The sequence below is a fragment of the Glycine max genome, chromosome 10, assembly GCF_000004515.6.
Source record: "Glycine max cultivar Williams 82 chromosome 10, Glycine_max_v4.0, whole genome shotgun sequence".
In the NCBI taxonomy this organism is placed as follows: domain Eukaryota; kingdom Viridiplantae; phylum Streptophyta; class Magnoliopsida; order Fabales; family Fabaceae; genus Glycine; species Glycine max.
Window position 1 is genome coordinate 1,647,937 of NC_038246.2, and position 21,602 is coordinate 1,669,538.

The 21,602-nt window shown below is 35.3% G+C and overlaps 2 protein-coding genes across 4 annotated transcripts; both read right to left on the reverse strand.

The window, feature by feature from the left end:
* Positions 1 to 169: 169 nt before the first annotated feature.
* On the reverse strand, positions 170 to 7,227 carry LOC100793891 (DNA mismatch repair protein PMS1). 3 transcript variants are annotated; one of them, XM_003536838.5, is made up of 11 exons: positions 6,804 to 7,224; positions 6,384 to 6,707; positions 4,842 to 6,116; positions 3,914 to 4,176; positions 3,713 to 3,839; positions 3,173 to 3,241; positions 2,974 to 3,047; positions 2,590 to 2,655; positions 1,661 to 1,764; positions 718 to 905; positions 170 to 536 (listed from the first exon to the last, which is right to left on the reverse strand). In XM_003536838.5, exons 1-11 carry the CDS (start codon positions 7,023 to 7,025, stop codon positions 414 to 416), a joined length of 2,835 nt encoding a protein of 944 aa, XP_003536886.1. In that variant the 5' UTR covers positions 7,026 to 7,224; the 3' UTR covers positions 170 to 413. The 3 variants fall into 3 exon arrangements, 2 of the variants coding, with proteins under 2 accessions (XP_003536886.1, XP_014618377.1); XM_014762891.3 differs by lacking the exon at positions 170 to 536 and having other exon boundaries at positions 772 to 905; positions 1,657 to 1,764; positions 6,804 to 7,227; XR_416199.4 differs by lacking the exons at positions 170 to 536; positions 718 to 905 and having other exon boundaries at positions 1,690 to 1,764; positions 2,842 to 3,047; positions 6,804 to 7,226.
* Positions 7,228 to 8,830: 1,603 nt separating this feature from the next.
* LOC106794125 (uncharacterized) lies at positions 8,831 to 20,800 on the reverse strand. Its single transcript, XM_003536839.5, has 27 exons — positions 20,603 to 20,800; positions 20,271 to 20,484; positions 20,060 to 20,193; positions 17,364 to 17,480; positions 16,952 to 17,098; positions 16,074 to 16,729; positions 15,793 to 15,914; positions 15,620 to 15,711; positions 15,214 to 15,436; positions 15,023 to 15,089; positions 14,258 to 14,406; positions 14,080 to 14,153; positions 13,832 to 13,996; positions 13,671 to 13,742; positions 13,356 to 13,457; positions 13,182 to 13,271; positions 12,629 to 12,704; positions 12,416 to 12,512; positions 12,212 to 12,281; positions 11,879 to 12,058; positions 11,646 to 11,768; positions 11,476 to 11,559; positions 10,711 to 10,895; positions 10,478 to 10,616; positions 10,315 to 10,374; positions 10,025 to 10,129; positions 8,831 to 9,166 (listed from the first exon to the last, which is right to left on the reverse strand). Exons 1-27 carry the CDS (start codon positions 20,687 to 20,689, stop codon positions 9,053 to 9,055), a joined length of 3,744 nt encoding a protein of 1,247 aa, XP_003536887.1. The 5' UTR covers positions 20,690 to 20,800; the 3' UTR covers positions 8,831 to 9,052.
* Positions 20,801 to 21,602: the final 802 nt, after the last annotated feature.

Sequence of the window (21,602 nt, forward strand, 5' to 3'; positions counted from 1 at the left end):
ACATTACGATATCCTCTAATTCAAATATTATATCATCGTTATTTTGAATTGCTTAATACAGATGGCTCCCTTGTTCTTTTTAACAGAAACAAAACCTACCACTACATACAAATTTTCCCTCCCCAAGTAAAATAGCTCTGATCCAAAACCAAAGTAAATTGAAATGAAGGTTCAGAAGTTATGCAGCTATAGCATTTTTGCAGAGACCATTACCAAAGTAAAGCAGGAAGACAATCCAACAAGATCAGCACATCAAGCATGCTTATGTAAAGACACTCAACATGTCTAGGCTCATTAAATCTACAGTAACATTTGAAAACAAATATTTTTACAGGTATTTGTACAAAATAAGTTACATAATTCCCTTAGCTTCTAACATAACAATGGCGGTAAGGGCAAAAATCTATTATTAATTAGATCGGCATTGTAAGTTCAGAGCTCGTGTGAATTTTTGTCAAGTCAACTAAATGGCGCATGGTTGGTCTGCCATGGGGGCAATTCCATGGGGATTTCAGCTCAGCCATATGCTCAAGTATCTGAAACATTAATGTAAACTACAAATCAGTCTGTGAGGGTGAAATATTTGAAATTCAATTTATTCAGATTTAGTCCCCAAAAAACAGATGCTTATCGCCCCCACTCCTGCATTGTTTATCATGTGTTATTACTTATTAATGAAGGGGAGGGGGCAGGGCCAAATGTATTGTGCTTTACTACCTTCTGCATTTCATTTCTTCCAAGTGCATCACCAACCATAATTGATGATCGACATGCACGTGATGCCAACATTGCACGAACTCTTGAAGGGCAAACAGAATCTGAGGTGTCCAGTTTATAGCTACCAACTATGGAACATTCCACATGACCATCACCATCAGACAGGATAGAGATCAGCTCCTTAACATCTGTAGGGTTGGGGAAAAATGTTTATCATTAATCACTTCAATACATCATTTTTTTTACCTTAATGAAAGTCTTCAATACATCAATGCAAACAAGCAAGTAATTCAAGTTGATTGAACAGAAATTCTAAATAGAATGATTATGCACAACGGAACTAGACATTCACAAGATTCAAATATGTGTCAATCTGTAGACCATAGCTTAGACTGAGGTATAAATAAATATGAAAATATAACAACTCGTATAATGGAATGGAAACAATCTCAATTCAAAGGGTACTAAAAAGTGCTTATAATGATTTACAAGGTGAAGCAGGCCAGGCTCCACAGATCCTTACAAGGGTTGAGGGCTTTTATAAAGCTTAACCTCAATGTGAGCATCATTTATGCATCCTAAAGCATGTTCATGCAGAATATTGTAGGTTTAACATGTATCATAAGTCAGTTGAGGATGTCTCCAATAACTAAGTTACTGTTTTTAAGTACCAAAGCCATCAGAAGATGAAAAACCTACACAATTGTTAAGATCCTAAATTGTCTTCTTGATATTACTTGCATCATATATCAACTTAAGCCATGTTTACTTAGCTAGACATCCAGCTTTGGCCTGAGTTATCTTCCACTTCAAATATAATCAAAAAAATAAGTTGAGTAACATGGACCAATGCAGATGCTTTTCCTTGACCTAAAGTGATATGATCATATCATTCAACAAAATCCCTAAACTAATCATGGATAAAATCTACAAAATCACCTGCCTTCAATTCCAAACATAGTGTTTTTACTGAAGGGGACAGACTTTAATTTAAAACGGCATCCAGGCGGTGCATTTGGATCCTCTTCCAAGGTAAATCCATTCTTCCTGAAAATGTGGATAATGCAAATGCATGTTACTAACCACGCTACTTTTTATAGAAGCAAAAACAAGACAAGAGTTTAACATGATGAAACGTTGTAACTAGAAAACTGAATTCAATTTCATTGAAACCTCCATAGACAAAAGTAATCAACACTACAAGATGCACTAGATGAAGCATAATGGACCATAGTGTACCCCTAAGCAAGACAATCTTTCAGTGATTATGCAAAAGTTAAAATTTCTAATATGCATGCAACAATAATTTGGAAGATGTCAAGCTCAGAGTTTACAGCAGTGATTTCTGTTCATACAAGCCGTTTCAAGCTTTGATAGAGAGATATAAATGCTGAAACTATCTATTTATTACCAATTAAGGCAGCACAGGTCACCCATTGAATGACTTAGCATTAACATAGTGCAGTTTTGAGCACAAATTTCATGTGGGCCAGAAGTGACATCTGGTTATTGATTTTTATATAGCAGAGAAATTCATGACTGGTACATCAGGAAATGATTTGCTAAGGTGACATTAGATCACAGCTACTATAAAAGATTCTTAAGTACACAAGGAAAGATAATCAAACTGGTCGTTTTTCAAAGTTGACCATCTGAGGCAATTTGTTATTACAATCAAATCAACTGTATGAGAAGGTAAATAAGAGATATCGTTGCAGCTCATTTCTGTTCCGGCAACAGAAAACAGGAAACATAAATTGTTCAATTGATGCAGGATTGACAGCAGGATCCTGTAAATGAAATCTAGCTTCTTACAATAACCAGAAGTAAAATCAACATATCACTACTTAATCAACATGGCTCTAATTTTACCTGATAATGTCCATGTGCATTGAAGCAACTATTTCTTCTTCGGGGGATAACTCCAATTTTATTGGCCTACATATGAAATTTTTATTGGTAGAATTTAGATAATGAACAAAAGAGAAGAGATAAATTGCTCTGTCATGTGCTATCTGATCAATGTAGGAAATATATCATCCATTTACAGTAATTGTACATAAACAATCAGTTTCTGCTCTAAGCACACTCTGTAATCTTTTGAACTCAGCAAGACCCTTTTACCTTCTCTTGAAGTTTGCATCAGAATAAGCAATTTCCTTGTACCGTGTTTTTGAAAGTCTCCTCCAATCCAGACAAAGAAACAGGAATAATATGTATAATGATGGTTAGTGAATAATGATATAATCTCCTCACCTAAGAAGAGGTTGTTGGTTCAAGATGGTTGACTGTGATAGACGCTCAAAATTATACTTCTCATCAGCAGCATGCTGAAAATTAAATTTTGGTAAAAGAAACAATTAAATTTAGCAAAAGGATGCATCTATGTGAATTAATCATTCAAGGGAATGGTGGAAGAAACCACGTATTCAATAGTTAGTATATTGGAAATTACCTGATCCACAATGAATAAATCTTGATCCAATTTACAAATGATAAATCCAAGATTGAATTGCCCAATCACCTGTTCAAACATGTTGTCTCAGTAATCATCAGTAAATACAGTATATATGTAATCTGAATGTGCAGATATGATTGAGCTGTTAAAGAATATATTTTAATTTTGGCATGATAAATTACATATCTGACAAGGTATTCCAAATACAAAAACAAAACCCTAAACAGCTTAGCCTGACCATTTATGGTGTGTTTAGTAGAGTGGAGTAGAATGGAATGAAATGAAATAGAGAAGAAATATTTAAATTAAAGTAGTGTTGTGAGGGTGTGGGATCCACACTAATTTTTAAAAATTCCCCTTCCTTTCCACTCCATTTCATTTCTACCGAGCACAACATTACTGGGATAGCAAACGACCAAACAGCAGCTGTGTAACCATTTACAAAATAGAATCAACTATTGACATTTGTGCAAAGCCAAGCCTTACATGTTTTATAAAAAAAGTAAAAAAACAATATGAAGCATACTAAGTAAGGACCTTCATTCTGCTGAAGTCTTCCTTCTTGAAAAATCTTTCAAGTTCGGTAGCTGCTGCTGCCAAGGCCCTTTCTTTCTGCTCTGCAATTTCTGATCGTGAAAGCTCCAAAGTTGCATCCGAATAGCAACTAGAAATAATTATGAGAAAAAGTCAGCACATAAATATTTTCCTATTTCATACAAAGGGTACAGAAATAAAAACCTTTTGACTTTAGCTTTTCCACATCCAAATTTACTGGATTGCAACAGAGAAAGCCTCTTCTCTCTTCTTTTCTTAAGCTCTTGAAAAGAAAATTGCATGTTGGAGCATATCTTCTTCCTGGAAGACTTGGAAGAATCTAACCGTACAGATGATGAATGTAATGGAGGGTCTGAGGCAAAAACATCCGCAGTGATCATATCAATGCTAGAAGGATTAATAGATGCTGTATCCCCTATAGGTGTATTATTCTTTAGATCTAATTCCTGTAAATCAGCATAAAGGGTTTTTTTTATTTTTATTTAATTTTCGTTTCTTTTGGATAAAGGTAGAAATTTTATTGGAAAGAATGAAGCAGTATAAAGGAAAGGAGGATTAGTCTTCTCCTTAGACAAAGCAACATAAAAATGTAGAATGAATAAGGTAAAGACATTAATACTGCATTTAGTTCTTTCTTTTATTGGTATCCAGTGTTCAAAAACAGAAATTTCTGGAAAGGTTTATCACTAATTTGGTCCCTATAGTTACAAAACCTTTTTCTTTTAGTCCTTATACTTAAAAACATCTCCTTTTAGTCCACATACATACCATTTTTAATCCCTTTTAGTTCCTAGACATATAATTTTAATACCTTTTAGTCCTTAAACATATCATTGTAATCCCTTTTAATCCCTACGGCAAGGACTAGAAGGGATAAAAAATGGTATATGTGGGGACTAAAAGGCGATATTTTTAAGTATAGGGACTAAAAGGGAATTTTTTTTAACTATAAGAACCGAATGAGTAATTAAACCTTCTGAAAATGCCATTAATAATAAAATATCAAATATTTTTATAAACCAATATCAACATATAGTACAATTGCATGCAATATTACACTTCAAGAACTAAAATTATGAATATATGAAATTTTAGAAGTTCAAACACTTACCATATTAGATTTAGGTTCTCTATCAGAGGAGTCACCCTTAAAAGAAACTGAATTTTCATTTTTGTGGAAGACATTATCAGGATTAAGTTGCTTCAAAGCTTCAATCTCGCTCGCCCTAGCAAGTTCATCACATTGGTCAAAACAAAGTGATGATCTTGTAATCAAGTCATGTGTTTCAGTATTTGCAGTCTTCAATTGACAATGAGGATTTCTAAGAACAGGCACTTCAGATAAGGCTCTAATGACACTATCCCGATTTCTTTTATTTACAGAAACAAAGTTGTTAAGAGTGGACTGAACATGTCTTGAATGGTTAAATGAATATTTACTAGAAGAGCTGCCACTCTCAACTGTCCTTGAGACAAGGGTAGTTTGATCAGGTATAATACTACTAGGACTCGCTGACTGTCTTCCACTATTGTCATCCTTTGAAGCGCAATGCGCTCTGAGTGTGAACTCCTGGTTCATTAAATTCCCATCATTCTCACGAATTAGCCCTTCATCAACATCTGAGTACAGATATTCATTAATCGATTCAGAAGCATTTTTGGAATGAGTAATATGTTTCTCCTCATGCTCATCCTGAGAAATAGTATCATTGTTGCACTCAGCATTAATTTCATCTAAAGAAATACTGCCATTGTTACTTTCACTACATTGCTCTTTCTGAGGACGACTGCCATTTGGGGACAATAGTTTCATTACAATAGGAGACTTCCCATGAGAGGAACACAACTCAACACATGCTTCTTTTTCAGCAGGCAACACAACTTCATTAACAGAGTAACAGACGTTACTAGCAGAATAAATTTGTTGCAATCCCTCTCTCAGGGCTTGCAATAGGGCATTTTCTTCAGAAAAAAATATTTTCCTCTTGTCAGGAGTCACATTGACATCATACGTTCTTGTAGGAACCGTAAAATTCAAAATAACAATGGGATACTGTTTGGAATTTGCACCCCTGTACAACTCATTCACAACTTTGCTAACTTTAGGCATATCCACCGGTCTACCATTCACAAAAAAATACTGTCTATCCACCAAATTGCGTCCATTGCCCTGTCCAGACTTAGAAAGAAATCCTTCAACCTTGCAAGAATCAGATATAGACAATGTCACGGGCTCTAAGCAGCTGAAAGTGTTCATGCCAAGCACTGTTATGATGTTATCCTTAAGAGAACCACTTCCTTGCGTTTTAAGAACCACAGACCTCACATTTTTACCAGTCGTGTTGGTGCAGACAAAACGGACTCCTTTCGCTATAAGGGCATAAGCCTGAAGAAAGTAAAAGTTCACAGTAACAAATTAAAGTAACATACAATAACTAAAATTACAAAAAAAGAATCTAAGAAAGTTCTCATAATTTGTAGAAGCTCTGTCATTTAGCTTTTTCAAACGCTGATTTTAACTTATGCATAAGTTATTTTTAGTTTATGGGCTAAACTTAACTTATCTAATCTTCTTATTTTCTTCTCTAAGTGCTTATTCAAAATTTCATCCAAATAGGGCCTAAACATTATCACACAGAAAACAGAGACTCACATTCAACAGAGAAACCAACTTGCCATATTCCCTACGTATGTTACGACTAAACTCTTTGCTTCTCACAGGCAAACTGGAGAACAACTTCTTAACCATAACAGTGGTACCAATTTGCCGTGCCGTTTTTCTTTCCGCCACAAGGACACCGGAACTGTCAAAAGTCAAGTGCGTAGCGACCGGTTCGCTCGCCGTTCTGGTTTCAACTGTCAAGTTCCCCAACGCGCAGAGCGAACTCAGCGCCTCCCCTCGGAATCCAAAAGTCGTCAGAGACTGAAGATCGTGAAATTCCGCTAACTTTGACGTGTGATGCTTCAGCGCAAGAACCTGCAAAATAAAAATAAAAACGGTTAAAAAAGAAGCTAAACCCTACTGAAACCTAATAACGACGATTTCGGCGTTGAGTGATAATTAAATAAACACCTTGAAATTGTTTGGGGAAATGCCGCAACCGTTGTCGATGACTTGAAACCACTGTTCGCCGAAGTCTTTGAGGGAGATTTCGATGCTGGTGGCGCCGGCGTCCAAACTGTTTTCGACAAGTTCCTTGACGGCGGAGGAGAGGTCGAGGATGACTTGACCGGCGCAGATTCTGTGAACGATGCCCTTGCCGATGGGCTTGATTATTTGAGCTTCAACTACCATTGCTGCTTCGGTGCTTCTTCACACACTCGATTACCGAAACCACCATACAAATCGACGCGCAAAACCTGACAATTTTGCCGCCAAAACTGAAGCGCCAACAGCCACAGAAGCGCGCATAAACGGGAAAGAGTAAAATAAGTATAAACTATAAAGTATAAACCTCTGTTTCGCTCTTAATTTTACTCTTCTAGATTGGATTGAAGTGAATAAACCAATCCATTGTTCTTTTCAATTTTGATTTTGATCTTGATTGCTAAGCAATTTGTTGAATTTTAATTGATTTTAAAAAAAGAAGTAAATTTGTTCTCTTAAGTATCATATATCATTTTTTTAAGCAAAATTTTATAATTAATATTTTCTATCTAAATATTTAGAAATATATGTCACATTAAAAATATAAAAAATTAAAAGGTGTAATCATCTCAGTTTATAAAGATTTAAGTAAATAAATATTTTAGTTGTAAGAAATTGATGGGAGGGCTGGGATTTACTAAATTATAAAAATAAAGAAACCGAGTTAACTTATAAAAAAAATCGAAGGATTAAAATCTTACACAATCTAACTAAAAGAAGAAAAAACTACAAATAAGCCTAAATTACAATAAAGTTTGGACTTTATTTTATTTCTTCCAAACATGGCTTAAGGTTTTGGTTAGTCAAATATTATTTTAAGATCCAATTATAATTTTTATTGTTCACCCCGATTCAATGCATACAATTTAAAAAAAAAAGGTTATAAATGACAACATATTTAAATTTAAATTAATATATTATTTTATTTTTTTTAGTCACATGATATTTGTGTAAAATGTTCACTAATATTATTAATAACTAATAATATTAGTCATAAAACTTGACTAAACACTTTTAATGAAATTTTTTCTGATAATCATATTTTGTTTATTTTTTCCTTAAACTTAAGCATAATTATGAACTTATGTCACTTATATATGAAAAAACAAATTACTTTGATGATGTCTACGCCTCCACAGAAAACCTCAATACTTACTTTTAGTTACATACGGGGTACTTTGGAAAGAGAAAAAAAAAAAAAGCATAGTTACGAGCATATTGTAGGCGGTGCACATCTTGTGCTTTTGCCAAATATTTATATCAATAAAAACTTCTTTGCTTATAATTTTTTTTCATATTTTTCATGACTACAAATATTTTCTACAAAAAAAAATTTAATCAAGAACATTTACATTATGGCAACGTTATCTTAACATTTCCTTTTTTTAAATTAAACAGTTATAATTGTGATAAAATATTAAATTAAACACACATAACAAATTGAGGTTATTTAACCATTAGTATATATGCTAGACATATCCAGTGAGAATGTTGTTAGTAAGAACAATAAATCTAAATCTTATAACCATACATACAAAGTCAATATTTTTATTTTAAAGAAAAAGTGAATATTTTAATGTCACATGATCATTTAAAAAATAATTTGCGTTTTTCAATCTTTTATCATTTTTAACTCAAGATACCAACATGTCATCCGAATGAAACTAAATTCTAATCCCTAAAAATGTACTACTGAAACTTTTTTTGCCCTATATGCAATTTTCATTAGATATCTGCAATTTTTAGGTTCACTATCTACAATACAATTAGAAAAATTGAGTAGCGTTCATATATATTCATACACACCACAAACTGAAAATCAGAAATACAATGCCATTCAGCCACAGGTTACACAAGAAATTAATAAAAATAAATATTTATTTTATTTTTACGAGAAAAAAAACTTGATATATACAAGCAAGAATAAGGGGAGGGAGAGTTGGATCAGTAGGGAACCTAAATTAAACTTTTTTTTATCTCAAGTGAAATTGTCAACAAATTCTACTAATATGTGAAAAAATTTGGAGAGGATGGTGAGGGTTGGAAAAAGGGGAAAGAAAACCTATGATGATATAATACAATAGAGAGAGGCAGAACCAATGATGGGATTTCCACATCAATAGTTGGTGATATAAGAATAGCCTAAGCAAGAAATGCTATACAGAGAGAGAGCTTTACATGAAATAGCTCAGAGATCTCATTTTTCTTGATCCTCCTTCTCCATAGAGGTCATTCCATTGGAGTAGCTCATTCATATTTGTTGACTCTGATGACACGCTTGCACACACCTGCAACAAAATACATCAAACATTGTAATTACCACTAAAAGGACTCTATCGAGCAATTACATGATCACCATGAAAAACAACCAATTTTGTCTACAAAGGTAGTAGCTTAATGTTCAATGAAGTAACATTATTTTAATAATTCTTTGGGCCGAGCCAGATTCAGCATCATTTGCCTAAAACTCCCATCCATCCACTGAACAACATCTTATAATTCAAGTCATTAAACATTGAAATTCCATTTGCTAATTCAAGTCATCTTATAACTCAGTGAGGCAATTTTATAAAGCAACACCTAGAGTCAAGATTACCCCCTCTCCAAAAGATCTCATCAATATAGCCCGTCAAGCCTTGCAAACTTCAATTTCTTGTAAGCTAGCAACCTAGAATGAAGCTTCATCATGTTTAAACAAGAAGCTGAAAGTGCATGTGACAGTATCATGTTTACACTTTAGTTCTTCATCTGTGACAATAAGAAGTGCCCATCCTAAAAAGCCAACCCCCAGGACTGAAGAGGACAACAATGCTTTTTTCACCACCCCCAACCCAACCTCCAAATTTAAGTTCACAAGCCAGACAGGGATTGCATCCATTTATTATAAATGCCCTCCACCAATAATGCAAAAGGCCTTTCCACCAAAGTAAATTAATAAAATGCAGGTAAGTGCATAAGCCTCCCACCATGTGCGGTTGTAGGGAAAAGGGGGGGTCATGCCATATTTATTTTAAACACCCTTTCCCCAGTGTCCAAAGGACATTTCCAAAACTAGGTGTCACAAGGCAGCTATCTTACTTTTGAGGACACCCTATACTCCAAAGTGAACACATTATTTTAAGAAGAATGGAAATAAAATAATATACCTGCTCATGTGCATATCTAAAATCATCCATCTTTAAGGGACGAATGTCACCACTGCCACACAATCCAGGTAAAGGTTTGCTCTCAGACAAAGCTAAGCTTCTCTCCTGAAAGACATTTCATATCAAAGTGAGGAAGAGATTACCAATCCTTGGACTATAATGCAAACCCATTAAAGTGCGCAGATTTATATTTAGAACTGAACTGAGATTTCTGCATGAGTAATACACACACACACACACACACACACACACACACACATATAGATAGATATAGAGAGAGAATCACTAACCTTCTTTTCCTTCTCCAAGATCTCTCGTATTGGACAGTGAGCTGCTGTGACACACAGATTCTGCAATCAAAAGATAACAATGAGAATATTTTATGTAGAAACAGATGGTACCTTCTCCAGAAACCAAGAAAGGAAGTGAAAAATACATAAATATACATACAACCTTTAGGTCACTCCCAGAATATCCATCAGTCATATTAGCTATTGCTTCAAAATCAACGTCAGGTGCCAAATCTTCTTTCACTAAAATGACTCTGAGAATTTTTTCTCTGTTTGGAGCATCTGGCAAATTAACCATCAATCTACAAAAAAAAAATGAAGTCAGACCATGCATTAGAATAGATGTCATCTGTAAAACATGAAAATACAAGTTAACATTAAACATAACATGCTCACCGTCGAGGAAGCCTCCTAATAACAGCCTCATCAAGATCAAAAGGCCTGTTTGTAGCAGCAAGAACAAGTACACGCTCTTTATCTTTTGTACGCAGACCATCCCAATTTACCATAAACTCATTTTTCATTTTTCGCATAGCCTCATGCTCACTAGGGTTTTCACGTCTCCCTAGCATACTATCAACCTGCCACAATTGCCACAACAAATCAACACAGATAATTGAAACTAAGAAAATTCATAGTAGCTATCATAAAAAATTGGAGATTTAAATGTTTAGGTCTTCAATTCAGACAGTTTTTCACTTGCCTTATAGAAAATAATCACAGAAACAGTATAACTGAGAAATTCAGTAAAAAATCAGCCTTAGATCTTTTGGTTCAAATCTACTAGATATTCATTCAACCCTTCATAAACACTGTTCCAGACTTCCAGGCACCTTTGCCATTCTCCTTCAGCTTAGCAAAGCCCTAAGAGGTCTAGCCCATTTTATAATCTACAATCTATTAACTTCAGTAAACCTAAAAAGCACTTCAGAGCAATCTATTATTGTCCCCATCACATTGTAAGCCACAGACACCTTTTTACATCCCTTAAACATCATTATATAAAACATGACTTTGCTTTCCCCATTTGATGGGCATACTATCCTCTCAAACTAGTCCGGAAATGGCTCATATGAATTCTAAAAAGTATTAAAAATAATATTTAAAATAAAGGAAAAGAGAACTTCAAAGGAATATAAACAAATGACATGATAAAGCAACCTCGTCAACAAAAATAACACTTGGAGCAATTTTGCTGGCTAGAGAAAAGACAGCTTTGACATACTTCTCTCCTTCACCAAACCACTGCAACAAACAAAACCATATTTTTCTTGTCACTGAAGCATACAAGGAAATACACCACAAAAAAAAGTAACTTACAACATTAATACCTTTGAAGTAATGCTGGACATTGAAATGTTAATGAAATTTGCTCCAGCTTCAGTTGCTACAGCCTTTGCAAGCATTGTTTTTCCTGTGCCAGGGGGCCCAAAAAGCAATATTCCCTTGCAAGGCTATATCCAAAGTAATTACAATGAGGTGCTACACACATGATATGAATATCATCTACTAAAAAATGTGTTCCACTTGTCATTTAAAGCAACTAAAAAGAAAATCTACCAACCTTAGCCAGCTGTCCTTTGCAAAACAATTCAGGCCTCTGTAGAGGAAGCATAACCAATTCCTTCAAGGTGTCCTTCACATTTTCTAAAGCTCCAATATCATCAAATGTGACCCCAATATCAGTTGGTGGAATAACATCAGCAAGAAGTTTTTTCTCAAATTCATTCTCAGTAACCACATCCTGGAAAAACAATTCCAAGAATACAGGTGACAATCCCACAATTCAAAAAATGACAAGGTAAAGAAACTAGATGAATACCAGTAGTAATGCAAAATATCTCCACAAAATATGATGGAAAAAGGTTTAAGTTTGTAACATCTTATATTAAATTACCTTCAGTGATTTTTTCAAGTTTTTGTTCTCATTTTGAATGCCCTGTAGAATGTTAATTCCATAATTAAGGCTGCACCAGTGAAATGAAAAGTAGTGTTAATAAAATTAATGCAATAACAACAATTTTTTACATGGTACTATATATTTCATTGCTTAAATTTTAGGGTTGAGATTATCGACATGCCCAAAAATGACAAACACAACCTTTCTGCAGATATCACAAGCTTGGAATCTTTGATAGAAGCTTTAGATGAATGCATAAAATGGTAACTTATAGCCCAGCCAATGATCTTCTCCACACCTAGGAAATGGAGTTCATAGGATGTTATCAGTGATAAGGCAGCAAATCTAAACATCTTTTATTTACCTGGAAAAATAATTTCAGACATAATATTAAAAAAGAAAAAAGGAACTGACTTTCAGTTGTTAGGGTTTGGTCTTTGATGCTAAGAGTCTCAAGGTCAGGGCAATCCAATCCAATCCTGTTGAGAACCTGAATCATTAGAAGAATCTTATCAGATGTTTGACAAAATGGCATGGCAAAAATGAATTTTAATATTTAAGAAATGAAACTTAAGTCAGATACAGGTCAGAAAATGGAGCTCTATATTATTTGAAAAATGAAAATCAAGTAATCATTTTGTTAGCAGTAATTGGCCATATTAGAAAGGCAGTGTAAATCAAACAATGGATATGGATGGCCAGGATGGGTAGGCTTGAAAAAACAGGAAACAAAAGAGAATTTTATCCACAGAAACAACTCTTAAAATGACATTGAGCATTTTTAAGCGCAGTTAGGAAAATTTCACAAAGCCAATGCAAGAGATGCTACATATTCAAAAGGCATATCACAACTAATGCACAGCAAGTGAAAAAAATTGAAACATGTAGAAAAAATGCAACAAGAGGAAGCACAGAATAATAAAAGCAAAAAAGGCACATAAAAATGATCAGATGTTTCCGGACTCACTGTGCGAATGCTGACAATATTGGACTGAGCTTTCATAGTTTCAATATCACGTTCTAATTGTTGCTTCCAATCAGAAAGTATAGCCTCGTCCTGTACAAGTTGAATTAAAATGGATACTTGAACTGTATATAGCAACGGAATAAATTTCATAATAAAGTTAATCTAACATCAAACCTGAGGCAGCTGTATTGTCACTTTGTTTGGGAAAAGACGACCAAGTTGCTTCATTACTTTAGGGGTTTCTTTGCTCCGATCATGCAGTCTACCAAAGTTATCCTAAAAAGAGAACAAATAGTAGTGGATTGATAATTTAACTCAAGGAACCAGAAGCAACCAAGCTACAATGTACATATAACAATATTAACAATAATTTAGAAAAAGCTATGAATAGTGTGAAGGTACAGAAAAAGACAAGAACTGTAACTTCCATGCTAGAAATGCACAAGCTTTAAACCAAGGTAAGAAGAGCAATGACAGTGGTTCTTATACCGGAAAAGCAAGATCAAGTAGTGCTGTCTGATTGCTCCCAAACTTGGTAAACAGAAGGCCACCAGGTTGGGTCTGGAAACATAATCATGCAGTCAGTAAATACAGCAGCAAAAACATTCCTCCAAGCATAAGATCACCACAATCTAATAATGGGACAGTACCTTCTCCTTCCGATTGTCAAGCAGAGTATGAGAGCCAATTACCACAACATTTGGTGGCAAGCTTTCAAATTTATTTTTCAAAACTTCATAGTTCCCAACCATTGCCTTCTCTATATCTTTAATGAACAACACCAGTGGACCACTTTTACTCTGATTGGAGGTAACCTATGCACAAAGCAGAGAAGGGTGTTAGATATACTTCTTCAGGAATAGAGGCATATTTTGGACCAGTAAAGAACTGGCACAACCTCAAAGATATCACTGATTGCAACTTTGTCCGCGTCATCCCCTCCAGAACCATCTACCCGTAGTAAATGATTTGCTGCAGTATAAATCCTCAACGAGTTATACATGCTAAAATTATAGCATACAATATGCTAACTTGCAGCTAAGGCAACAAAATTTCAATAAAATCAAGTGAATTACCAGAACAAAAGAACCCACGGTCCTCCTCACAAAGGCCTCCAAGATCATTGCCATCTGGAATTGATTTATCAAACCTAACCCCAATTTTTGAAGACCTATTATCTTCAAAAGCAAGCAGAACTTTGCCTCGGGAGCCATAGCTAGGTCCCCTGACCAATATAGAAGAAGAATAAAATCTTAATTTTCCAGAATAAGAAAAAAATATAAACTAAAGGATTAGATATAAAAAATTAGCAGGAGGATAAAATATCAACATGAACAAATACTTAAAAAATGTGAAACTGAAATAAATAAACAGCAAAGCTCTCTAGTCAGTCTGCATAACAGAAATTGAAACACCTTTTGAATAGCTGTGAGCAATGCACCAGAGAAAAACCATAAAAACACATAACACCAGTAAATCTAGAACTTAAGTGCATTTAGCTTTAATTAAACACAACGGAGAAATAGCAAAAACATAAAAATATCTTAACTGAAATACTGAGAAATGACTCAAAAGGCGAATTATTTCTTTTTTTGGTCCAAAAAGTGTGAATTTTTCTGAAGTTATAACCTCTGCAAAAGAGAACTGCCATTAAAATCTCATTACTATTTACTAAAAGTTCACCATGTTTTAAAAGCCATATTAAAGGAATTTTCATGTGCATCCTCCTCAATAACAAAGAATAAAATACAAATCTTAAATCTCAACAAGAACAGGTCAACCTATATTACTCATAAACTGTAAAAATATTATAAGTATAATTATTCCATTAGAAAAATTACCTTGAAGGATAATTTGGCAGTGATGAGACGGCAGAAGGAAAGTTACCAACAAATTTTACTCGATCACCTGCAAATTAAGCAAGCATCATGTCATTAAAGCCTTAAAAAAGGTTGCCTAGCGTTCATAATAAAACGAGGCAATGGGAAGGTAAATTTGCAGATGACTTCATTTCTAGGTCACAACAGCATACCCTCTTTAAGAGTAGTGCCCTTTGACGATGCAGTAGAAACCTCTTGCTTCAGCATAGCCTGAGAACTTATCGTTGATCCACCTACAATTTCAGCATCAACACTAGAAGCTGGTTTCTTATGTTGTAATGTGGCAGTCTGGGAACTTCTCTTAGTAAACACAGATGATGGTTTTTCAGGTCTGGAACTTTCTTTGGCAGAATCAACTTCCTTTGATGGTGCTCCCTGAAAAACCAATTGCATAGTTAAGAACAATTGAGTGTATATTAATCCTGATTTAGCAAGAAACCATCTCAACAGAAACAGGCACCAGAAAAGACCATGAACAGGAAACAATTTAGATTAGTAAGGCAATTCTGCAAAACCTCTATAACCATAAAAAAAATAAGAATATCTAAGAAAACATACGCCAGGCAATGAGAGAGAATCGACAATCAGTAGCCTGGCACCAAAATGCTTCGCAAGTGCCTTGCACAAAGTCTCCTGATATATTTCCGAACCTACACAGGAATCATATAAAATATCACTTCTCTATTACAAAAAGGGAAAAGTGGAAGCATAAGCGAGAATTATGTAACTACCTGCAGGACCAGATAACAATATTCGTGGAGACACTGATGAGAGGTCAGAAGCATATTTTCCAAAGCCCATGCACTTCAAATGAATAAATGTAGAAGCAATCAAAACGCTCTTTGTTGTATCACTGTATAATACAAAACATCATAAGCAAGAAGCCATAAATTAACTCTTATCTATCTCAACCCAGCAAAATAGCAGCAAAGAATATCAACATAGCTACAGTTCACATGTAGTTCAGGCAGCATAATCAAGAGATAAAACAATAACAAGTAATGGTATTCACCTTAGATAATATGGGAAAGTTTCAAAAGAGACATCAATATTCTTAGATTTGAGAATTCTCTGTTCTAAACTGTCCCTAAATGCTTGTCGCCTGGTTGATGCCAATATTGTTGGGGTATCAACATCTTTAAGGAGCTCTCTTAATTCCCTTCGCTCCTCCAATATCTTGGTAATGCCACAACTTAAATCAAGTTCAGGACATGAACCAGCAAGCAAGCGCAGTAATGGCCTCAATTCATATGTAGCAGCAGTAACCTTCCTAACATCGGCATCCACATTGATGTCGACTTCTGCTGTGTCAAGACTAGGATTTTCATTAACAGTTTTGTCAGCAGAGCAAACTTCAGATGCTACATCATTGGTGGCATCCTTCATTTCACTGATTGGCATATCATCCTCGTTGCCAGAAGGTAGTGATGAAATGTCAGAGTTCTGTTGCACATTCTTTCCAGTTTTAGCAGGAGGTGAAAGGAGAGATAAATCTTTAGGAAGATTAGATAAGGAGGCCAATATCGATGCTCCAGCAACAGCAGAAGGATCACCAGATCTAGCTTCAACTTGCGTTCCATTTATTGGAGCACTCTGGGCTTCTAAAATGCTCACAGAAGAAGGTATAACAGCAGGACTAATATTATTATTTGTGAGCAGCTGAAAGATCTGAATTCAATATTAAGGAACCCATAATACATCAATAAAAGAAATTTAGGAATGGAAAATAAAAAGCAATTTATAATGAATACACAGAACACATGACTAGCTAATATCCTTGAAATATGTAAAAGTGACCACATATGCATGCAAAAAAAAGAAGGAAAGAGAAACAGGAACTAAAAGGGGAAACAGATAAAGTCTTCCCTGTGAACCATATGTAAAGGATACATAAGCATGCTTGCCAGAAGAACCAAAGACCACCTCATCACCTCCACTTAAAATCAGACGGGCATTCTTTCGATATGTCTTGCCATTAACTTGAATAGAACCTTTGCCCCCTGTGATTTCAAGTAATGCAACAGATGAGCCTCCACGCTGTACAGAGTCCAAATAACAACCGGTAAGTAATATTGAAAGACATAGAAATGCTCAACTGTAAATTTCTTCAGTGGGGATATTTTTAGGAAGCATCTACCATAACCGAACAAAAATTAATTATTTTCAATAATATCTTTAATCAAACATTTAAAATAGTTTTTTTTTAGAAATGACTATTCTGTCATAATAAAGCTGGAAAGCAGATGGACCATTAGTTACTCAGTTCATTTTAAGTTTCAAAAGATAAAAGAGGAAAGTCTACCTCTATGTGGCTCAACTTGCACAAAACATTACCAACAGTGGGATCTTTAAGCCATAAATTACAATTACGACCTTGACCAACAGTGAAGATAAGATCACTCATGGACACGTGAGGATTCTGCAGAAAGATGAATAACAAAATGATTAATCCCAAACCTACAATAGTACAGTCAGAAATAGAAGAGTTAATAAGACAAAAATAAATCAGCCCACAATCCCCCCTCCCCGTGGTAAGCCACAAACAGGACAAACTTCAAAATGTATGTGAATACTACTCAAGTATACCATCGATATTATTTTTTCCAATGAAATCAAACAAAGTAGTATTTGTTTTCACCAAGCAACTTCAAATCTTCTCTGCATAGTTGATGAGAAATCTTATAATTGGAAAATGTAATTGCAATAGGACCACATGTCCTATGGTATCATGTTATTACACCTCGACCAAACGCACTGCGTGAGATATAGAATAAACAAAATCTTCTGGTTTGGTAATGCACAAAAGATTGAAATTTCCCAAAGTTACTAGATTCAACCCCAAAAAATGATGTCAAGACACTTTGTTGTGTTATTATGTTAATCAGATAATGCAATGTAATGATAAGTTTAAGACTTAGGGCTACTTACACATGGATTATATCATAGTTTAAGACAATGCAATGATAAGTTTCATTATGGACTTTGTGAAATTTTCCCAAACTAACTTGCTTATCCTGCATGGATTATATCATAGTTTAAGACAATGCAATGATAAGTTTCAAACAGACTAAATCAAGTAATTAGCTCTCACTATTATACAAATAAGCAAGGGCCCTTGACGACTAAGGCCAGTCATTCCAATCTTATAACTTAGGGCTACTTACACAAACCTCCCATGGCATTAGTACTTATTACGCCAAACACCACCCATCATCATCTCTTCCCCAACAGCCTTTAAAACAGCATCACCGCTTTCCTCACCTGCATCTTGTGAAACAACACCCATCCATGTCCTTCTCAATCTGCAAACTCACTTACCTCCCTCCAATGCCGACTGCAAAGCAGCATCTGCAATGCTGAACACCTTATTGCTGCTGCCTACCACTGTTACAAACCACATCCGCACCTCTGTGCGCTCAGCCAGTGCTCGTGCACCAACACCAACTTCCAGCTCAAATGTTCATAGCACACTCCTCCTAAGGTCCATCACTATCTGTGCTCCCTTCTTCCTCCTCCAGCAATGTTGCTGTTAAGGCTGTCAACAATCACGCGCAAAGGGATTTGCCTACATGGTGGTGCTTAGTTTGAACAGCAATACAAGTAGGCCATAGATTGGTTAAAGTAGTAGGATCTTCCACCTTTTCCATATCCTTTCCTCAATCCCCTTGTCTCCAAACCCTATTTTTTCCTTTCTTTTGCACATATGCATGTAAACTGTGTGAGGGTTTGATTGAGATTAATGCAAAGCTGTATAGCAGCCCATAACAGTGAAAAAGAGAAGAACTGTTTACAACCCAAAGGCAGTCCCCTTCTCAATAATTGGAAGAAGCAGAAGAATTTCACCATATTTTAGTCAAATACTTAAAGATCTACGAAACCCAAAAGTTTGAGTTCCCTTCCCCCCTTCCAGTTTCCTCTACAGAAGCAGCCATTTAAAACTAGAAGAGTGGTTCGCCTCAAATGGGTGTCACCCAGACTACAGAACAGTGAGCACCAGAACCATCTGGACTCTGTCTTGGTTTCCACCACCCTTGACCGGATGAGCTTCCAGTGGTAGAAAAGGTCCATAATGGAAATCAATAGCAAAAACCAAGTAGAGCCCTTGTAGCCAAAACACTTATTATAAAGGGCACAGAAGCTCTATGCTGTTACGGCCGGACATGTTTTCACAGTAAACTCTAAGACAATCCATCTGGCAAGTTTCCTAACTGGATTTCCAGCAATGAAATAATGAGCGCTCTCCCCTCCTTTATGTGACAAATTTGTCAGCAAAAGTGTGCAGTTGCGTTTTTAAGTTGTGTGCAAACAAAATTAAAAATGCATAAAAATTGGCATAATGTTAACTCAAAAGTTCAATTGGCCAGAGACTCGCAAGAGGATGCAGGACATATGCCACAATCACAACACTCACAGAGCCCACAAATAGCAGATGGAGTTGCAAACGCAGATCCAAGAAATTCCGCAATGCAATAGCACTATAGCCTAGGACAACACTTATTAATTATGAATATGCTTTTTAGTTTCTGGTAAAAGAAATTATCTTTTAGCAATTACATACGTGCAGTATAAACTATTTCACTAGTATTAAGAAGTGATCCTGCTTTCCACTATACATCAGTTAGGGGGCAGTCACTCCGTCCCGCTATTTGGGATCGGCAACTAAGCAACCGCCGAATGTAGAGACATTAAGTATACCTACCAATACAAGCGTACAAAAGCACAAACACAACAGCTACTGAGTCATAAAAATCACTAGGCTTCTTTTTTTTTTATCCATAGGAATCGAAAACAGGTTTACGACAATTCAAACACTTTTTCTCAACGAACTTAGCTAGACACCCTTGAGTAAAAAGTAAAGTAAAGTAGTAAACTTCAAGGAATAAAATTGCCATGCATTCCCCTTGCAAAATTAGAAAACAAAGTACTCAAAGATACACACAAAACCCAACCCAAGCAAGCAAGGTAAACACCCAACAACTAAGAACAATAAAACCAAACCTGAGAACACTGAGAGAGAAGCTTTCCCCACGCAACCTTGGGGCTCAATTTCGAAGGGCGTTGTTTCTTCGATCGACCACCCGTCGTCGTCGCCGCCGCCATCAGCACCCCCTTCGATTTCTCCGCGGTCTCACCTGAATTTCCCGCAAATTCATAAGTCCCACCAATCCAAAAACCACATGCATGCACAAAAGGTGTCAATTTTTCTCACCTTGACACTGAGGGGACACCAAGGCCTCACCTTCAACGGGCACAGAGGGAGACTTATCGGGCGACATCGCAACACAGCCATCGACGGCCTTCAACGACGCCGTTTCAGGCAGATCAGAGAGCATCAGCTCCGGTTCCGCGGATTCATTAGCGGTTCCAGATTCGTTGACCGGAGCAACCGAAGGCACGGTGGTGGATGAGGAATCCTCGGACACCTACGTCATCAGAGAGAGAGAGTGAGAGAGAATCGATCAACAACGTACCCATCTGGAATTGAGATTAGAATCGGATACCCAGATGAGGAAAAGGGTAATTGGGATGGAAAGATGGTACCTTGCACCGTTTGGTGTTGTTGGGGGGAGAGGGCGAAGAGAGAGAGCGCTTGGAAGAGGAGGAGCTGCTGCGTCTGGTTTCGACCATGGCTGGGGCGGTGTCCTTTTTCGGGGAAGAAGATGAGAAAAACGCAGGTTATGACTAAGAATGATTGAGGCAGATCATGTGAATGTTGTTTGTGAAGGTTTGTGTGCTGCTGCTTTTTATGTAATTGTGGGGGATATAATCAATCAATACAAAAAAATAACAATAATATGTATATAGTAACAATATTAATTAATACATTGATAGAATTTTATTTTACTATCCAATTATAAAAAGTAATATATTATAAAATATTCACTTTTATAATAATTATCATAAAAGTTATATATAATATCAAGTTATGTTAAGTCAAAAACCAAACACTAATTATGAAATATTAAATTTAATTATTTAAAGGGATTTACTTTTTTAATAAAAAGATTTCATATATATTAATCTTGATAAAGTTACTTAATAATCATATTGTATTAGTATATTTTTATTTTTATTTTCAAAAGTCAAACAATAATTTATTGAAATATATTAAATAAACTAAATCATAAGTTTATGATAAAAAAAAACAAGCAATTCTAATAAGAATTAGAATATGAGTATCCTTATACATTTGTATATATATAAGGTGGTATTTTAGGATTTTATTTTTTAGTATTGTGACCAAAATGATCGAATTTTTAATAAATATTTTTTTATACACATAAATTTAATAATCAAATTTTTAATCACATATTTAACAAATAATAAAGTTAGTTGTTGATCATGTTACATTATACTAATACATTTCAATTCCTTAAAATTGTGTCAGAGAAAATTCAATCATATTAATTGATGAAGATTATTTCTGATTAGTTAATAAAAAAGAGGAGAAGGTGAGGGAGGGCATAGGAGGCTGTAATCTGTGAAGAGGTGGGAAGAAGGCAGAATGGAGAGTATGAAAAAAAAGGATGGTGTTTGGACT